The sequence below is a fragment of the Rhincodon typus genome, chromosome 2 (assembly GCF_021869965.1).
Source record: "Rhincodon typus isolate 14 chromosome 2, sRhiTyp1.1, whole genome shotgun sequence".
NCBI classification, from domain to species: domain Eukaryota; kingdom Metazoa; phylum Chordata; class Chondrichthyes; order Orectolobiformes; family Rhincodontidae; genus Rhincodon; species Rhincodon typus.
The window spans coordinates 11,464,215-11,471,041 of record NC_063333.1 but is presented as its reverse complement, the minus strand read 5'-3'; the positions used below and the strand labels follow the sequence as shown (position 1 = coordinate 11,471,041).

Sequence of the window (6,827 nt, the reverse complement as noted above, 5' to 3'; positions counted from 1 at the left end):
CTAGGGTCTAGGCCCGAAACGTCAGCCTCTCTGCTCCTATGATGCTGCTTGGCCTGCTGTGTTCATCCAGCCCTGCACCTTGTTGTCTCGGATTCTCCAGCATCTGCAGTTCCTACTATCTCTGATTCAATTATTTTACCCAACTGTGTCTAAATATACGTATATTACTTCATGTTAATGCAAAGGATAAGATACATAAAATGACCAACTATATTAGGAAGTTATGAACAGGTACGATCAATACATAAAATTCAGCGAAAGCTATGGGCACAATAGACTGAAAAATATCATTTCGTACCCTTTATTTGCTGGGATTTAATATTCTTCTTTCGACTTGTTATTGCAATTTTAATTCCCTTATCATCCACTCCCCATGGCAAGGAAGGAGGGAATGTCATTGAAAAATAAACAATAAGAAAAAGATCCAACGATTTATTGAGAGTCCTAAAAGTACCAAATAACTCAGCTGACATTCCAGTGAAGTGCTGAGCTGCTGGTGGTGCCTTTTTTACAATCCATTCATAGGATGTGGGCGTCGCTGGCCAGGCCAGGCCAGGATTTATTCCCACAGGGTGGTTAAGAATCAACCACATTGTTGTGTGTTTGGAGTTGCACATAGGCTAGGCCAGGTAAGGGTGGCATATTTCCCTCCCTAAGTGACATTAGTGAATGAGGTGGGCTTTTACGACATTTGACAGTAGTTACACGGTCAACACGAGGCTAGCTCCTTATCCCATTTTTTTTTTAAAAATGGAGTTCAAATTTTATCATTTGCCATTGTGAGTTTTGAACCTATATCACTGGAAAATTCTGGGTTTATGGTTTACTAGGCTGGTGATATTACCACTATGCCACTGCCTACTCTTTTGAAAGTGACATTTTGAATGCTGACACTTTCAAATTCCTGTTGTTTGGATCGACGTCTTTACTTCTCTGCTTTTGAAAAATGTGGACTGAAATGAGAAAGAACAGTTTTAAAACCAGTACCTGAAAGGTTGGTAGCAAGTTTTAAGAAGCAAATAATCTGACTACCATGACAAGCATCACAAATAGATGTCTGAACACAAGGTAATTATACACAGTCAGCTGTACAGCACGGAAACAGATCCTTCAGTCCAACTCCTAAATTAATCTAGTCCTATTTGCCAGCATTTGGCCCACTGCCCTCTAAACCCTTCCTATTCATGTACCTATCCAGATGCCTTTTAAATGTTGTCATTGTACCAGCCTCCACCACTTCCTCTGACAGCTCATTCCATACACGCAACGCCCTGTGTGAAAACACTGCCCCTTTTAATTCTTTCCCCTCTCACCTTAAATCTAGTTTTGGACTCCCCTACCCTGGGGAAAAAATCTTGACTATTCACCATATCCATACCCCTCATGATTTTATAAACGTCTTTAACGTTACCCTTCTAAGCTTCTGACTGAAGTGGTCGCAGATGATTGGAGCTGAGGAGTTGTGTACTGATGCTCTGGGTAGCAACAAGTAGTTGACTGGCTGATGGACTAGTGATCAGTTATCAGTTACAAAGGCCTTTGCCTGCCAACATCATCTGATTTGCTGACAGGTAACTGAACAGCTCAGGGCTGGGAACGAGTTACAGAGAAAGGATTTGACCATCACCTACTCAAAAGCAGTCATTCTATCCTCTGCAGTCAAAACCCATTTTAAAACCTTAAGAAAGCTAGTCATCTTTCCTTTAGCAGTTATTGAAAGCTGTGATTATTAACTGGTTAAGTCAAAGATTTTTTTATAAGTGAACAAGCCACCTTATGTCTCTTGTAAACCAGTGGAGGCTTCTGAAGACAAGCTTGTGAAAAGCAACATTCTTACCATCACAAGAATCATTTCAACAACACAAACAAAAATAGAGTGTGATTGTGTGTAGGAGAAGGTTTATATGGGGATTAGTATTTTAATTTGTTATATGCCAATGGTTTATAACTATTTACCTTTAACTGAGTTTAATTACTTAAGCACAGAAGTCTGATGCAATCTGGGTGCAAAAATCAGAAATTGGGGAATATTGCATACTTATTTTAAAATTATAGAATCACAGAAGAAGCCCTTCTGCCCATCAAGTTTGTATTGCCATAGCTACAGTAAATCTACACTAGTCCCATGTTTTAAATCACTTGCGGGATGCAGACATAACTAGCTGGCCAGCATTTAATGCCTGTCCCGAGCTGTCCCTGAAAACATGTTGGTGAGCTACTTTCTTGAACCACTGCAGTCCGCATGTAGTATGACCCACAACTCCCTTGGGGAGGGAGTTCCAGGATTTTGACTCAGCAGTGAAGGAATGACAATATATTTCCATGTCAGGATGGTGACTGGCTTGGAGGGAAACTTGCAGGTGATGGTATTCCATGTATCTGCTGCCATTGTCCTTCTAGATGGAAGTGATCATGGGTTTGGAAGGTGCTATCTCAGGATTTTTGGTGAATTTCTGCAGTGCATCTTGTAGATAGTACACACTGCAGCTACTGAGTGTCGGTGGTGGAGGGGACAAATGTTTGTGGATGTGGTGCCAATCAAGTGGGCAGCTTTGTCCTGGATGGTGTCAAGCTTCGAGTGTTGTTGCAGCTGCACCCATCCAAGCAAGAAGGGAGTGTTTTATCACAGCACTGACTTGTACCTTGTACGTGGTGGACAGACTCTGGCAGTTAGACAGTGAATTACTTGCTGCAGTATTCTTAGCCTCCAACCTGTTCTTGTAGCCGTTCTGTTTATGTGGAGAATCCAGATAAGTTTTTGGTCAATGGTAATCCTGAGGATGTTGATAGTGGGGGATTCACTGAATGTGTCAATTTTGAAACTTGGCCCCCCCACCCCCGATGTTAGTAAGGATGACTTTGCTGGGTTGACGGGGCTGCTTCTGTCATCTTTACTGGTGGTCTCTCTGGTTTCATTTCTTTGTTGAAACTTCGTTGATTGATATAACTGAGTGGCTCGCTACACATTTCAGAGGGCAGTTGAGAGTCAACCACACTGCTGTATGTCTGGAGTCACATGTAGGACAGACCAGGCATGGACAGTATAATATCCTTCATGGAAGGATATCAGTGAGTCAGATGGGTTTTCCTGACAAATCGACAAATGGTTTCATGGTGATCAGTAGGTTCTTAAATCCAGAATTTTCTTTTATTGCCATGGTAGGATTTGAGCCCAGGTCCCCAGAACATTAACTGAGTTTCTGCATTAATATTCTAGCGATAATACCACGAGGCCATTACCTCCCCTTTCCAGCACTAGGTCCATAGCATTGAACATTACAATGTTAAGTATTCCCACCTCATATAACATCCCAGGCAGGGTATTCCCAGATTCCCACCATCCTCTGGGTGAAAAAGCTTTTCTTCTCAAATCCTCTCTAAAATTCCTGCATTTCTGACAAATCCAGGAGTAGTGGCCAGTGTGCTACCCCAGAGAATCATAACAACATAATGGACCCTAAATTGTATTCTGAAGAGTAGGGACATACTTACCAGTGACCTGAACAATAATTAGTCCCCAACTAGAACATAAAAAACAGATATGGTCAATACAACATCGTTGATTTGAGGAACTGGCTAGGTGCTAGCTAATTAACAGATTTCCTAGCAGTTTGGTTTTGGGTCATGAAAAGCTTACATAAATGCAAAGTTTTCTTTTCCTTTACATGCTGGAAAACCTGAAAGCAAAATGAGAAAAAGCATGAAATATTCAGCAGGTTAGGCATCATCTGTGCAAAAATCTCAATTGCTGGCAGGACCTAAGCTGCCACCACCGTCTGCCAGGAATCTCATTCCAGGATAATTGTATCAATGCATTTCAGAAATTCTTCAGAAATTGCTCAGTAAGTGACATGTACACACCTTTAATGACTTGCTCTGGCTGTGTGCAAAGAGGAATTAAGGGTGCGCTGCAATCATTGTCATAATCACCGGATGCTCTAAAATTCTGAATACCCTTCGTGGACTGCAAAACAAATTATGAAAACTTTAAGTTATGTCCATGCACAGTGCACTTATTTTCCTCATCTATGCATACATTATAAAACTGCAAATAGACCAACTTGCTGACAAAGTTGCAGTTTCAGGGGATAATGACTTCTTTTATTTCATAATTTTCTGAGTACATTAATCTCTCTCTCTCTACACTAATGTAACAGAGAGAAGGTTTAAAGGAGATTTAATGGAGATGATCAAAATCATGGTCTGATATGATGGTAAGATGGTAACCAGGTTTAAGGTAATTGGTAAAAGAACAAGACAATAGTCAGACAAAATGACATGGAATGCACTGTCTGATGGGGTGGTAAAAGGTCATTCAATAGTAAGCTTTAAGGAGAGAACTGGATACACACCCGAATACAAAAATTTTGCGGGACAATGCAGGTGAGAAATGGGGAATGGGACTGTGGTTAGCAGAAGCAAATGGGCAGAATGGCCTGTTTCAACATTCTATATCGTATCATTATAATAAACTGCAGTTGAGAGAGGGGTTTGTGAACGTGATCTATGATGCTTGCTTACAACGTCCTTTAATAATCCTCTTTTTCAAGGATGTTATAGAAGCAGTAACAGATTTATATTAAAGCCCCAAACTTGAATATTCAATACACAAAACATTAAGCTCATACATTTCACTGTTTCATAACAAAAAATCATCAACAGAAAAGTTGTTGGTTCGATTCAAGGCCTGGACTGTTGAGCAGTGTTTTCTGCTGACCTTATTTGAGAGTTAAAGCCATGAGCTGGATTGTGCTAACCTAGCCCCTTGGCTGAAGGATCATGGTTACTAGGGCAGGGAACACAAAGATGAGAATGTCCAGATCTCCAAGGACCATACAAAATTAATTCCAATAGGTTGATCTCATTGAATAAACTTCTTTGATGATAAACTGCCTTTGCTGCCTATTCTGTGCTCTCTTACAGGGTCACGAGGCTACAACAGCAATGCGTTTGTTTTAAACGGTACATGAAACTTCCATAAATCTTGATTGGGAATGCTGATGCTACAACTCCCAAGCTGCAAATTTTAATCATTTCACTGGAAAAGAAAATAGTAATTGCGCTCCCATTTCTTCTACGGAAACATAAAATGGAGACACACTGGCCTCAAAATATTAACCATTTCTTGCTTAATGGATGTTGCCAGACTGCTGAGTTTCTACAGCATGGTATTTGTTTCAGATTTTCAGCATCTGCAGCATTTTGCCTTTACTGCATACATAGCACGTTGGGGTATATGCAAAGGTTTTAGGAAAGGCCTTCTCCTCTCCCCACCTCTCCCCTTCGTTTTAGAGCAGTCAGTTTTGCAGGACAATTTAAAGCTAACCGATGAAAAGCTTCCAAATTGGGTGGCGAGGCAAGCAGAGTAAAGCCAGCCTATTTTCCCACCATGGCAAACTGCAGCCCCCTCCAAAAACCAGCATTTGAAAAAAAAAAAGACCTGAAGATGAGTTTCTTGTTTAAACTAATAATTTTAAGTTTTGTATTTTACCAAAGCCAGCAAACTAATTAGTTTACAGACTAAATCATAAACGTATCAATGGGTAAGGATTGGAACTTAGTGGAAAGGGACTATTTCAGGGCGCAATTATACAAAAAATAATTCTTTCAAGTTGTGGGCTGGGAAAGTGGGAAACAGAAGGATGGATACCAAAAAAAAGTGTTCAAGTTTAAGAGGCTTGATGTGTGCATCAATATGGTAGACCTACAAATGATCCTTAGAGCCTGCACACGAGCAGATATGACGCTGAGGTACAAAGCAACTGACAGGGGAGTAAAATCTATGTAATATCTCTGTTAAATAAGCATGATGTAGTCTGCAAGAGCACAAACATATTCACCCATTTATTCACTGACGATTTTGTGGTGGCTACCCAGATGGCTGGAGCTGGATCAGCTGATCGATCAATCTCCATCTGCAAAGTAATTTGAAATACGGCAAAATTAAAAGGAGGCACAAGTGTAATATCTCTTACTGACAGAATGAGCCTCAAAAAAGACTAAGGCAGTGCTATGTTGCAAAGATTTTCTTGATGTTACCAAAGGTTTACTAGATGCTCAGGTCTCTCGTAATCAGGATTTATATTTCAGTACATCAATTGCTGCACAAAAGTAAAGATTTCATTGAAAAGGATTTGGCCCGCTTCTGTGGAAAGGGATTAACAAAGATTTTAAAGATGACTTACTGAACAGTTGGTGGGGAAACCTAAAAATGATCATCTGTGCAACAACTGATAGAACCTCAGTGAAACTGACTGCACCTTCCACAACTGCATAAATGAACAGGAGCAAAAAAGATGGAGATGTGTCAAACTGATCCAAAAACCAATCACAAGCTGGAGGAGCAAAAACTTCTGCAACTGAGCCCTCATCTACTCTAAGCGCCATACAGACCAGAAATAGTTGGGTGACTGTGTTCTTCTAGAACAGACCACAGCATAAATGCAAAATTAAAGTTCTTGCTCTACACCTACACATAAAGAAACAAAAAAGGTAAATCTGCCAAGTTGTGTACTACTGCCACACAGAAATGGATCTATGCACAATTAAGAGCAGAATACCATGCAAGCACAAAGAGCATTGATGTGATGGGGGTCTGGTAGAACTAAATCAAATGAAGGTTGAAGTTATGAGTTTTACTCTTCTTAGATAAATAGAATCCTGTTGCATAAGTAGGTTGAGAGGTTGATGAAATCTTTCAAGGATTTGTGACAAAACGAGTTGTCACAACATTGAGCAACTGTGCAGAAAATAATTTGCAACTTCTACACCTTCCTTGACTTGCCTGATCACTCAAAAGATCAGACAGGAGCTTTTTGACAAGGAAT

The 6,827-nt window shown here is 40.3% G+C and overlaps 1 protein-coding gene across 2 annotated transcripts in view; it reads right to left on the bottom strand.

Annotated features, from left to right (window-relative positions):
- Positions 1–6,827, bottom strand: part of wdr48b (WD repeat domain 48b) — a 96,758-nt gene that overhangs the window by 37,290 nt on the left and 52,641 nt on the right. For both annotated transcript variants that reach the window (XM_048615230.1, XM_048615236.1), the window contains exons 9-10: positions 5,841–5,915; positions 3,862–3,964 (exon numbers count right to left, since the gene is read on the bottom strand). In XM_048615230.1, coding sequence (XP_048471187.1) covers positions 3,862–3,964; positions 5,841–5,915 — 178 coding nt within the window. The remainder of the gene's footprint in view (positions 1–3,861; positions 3,965–5,840; positions 5,916–6,827) is intronic.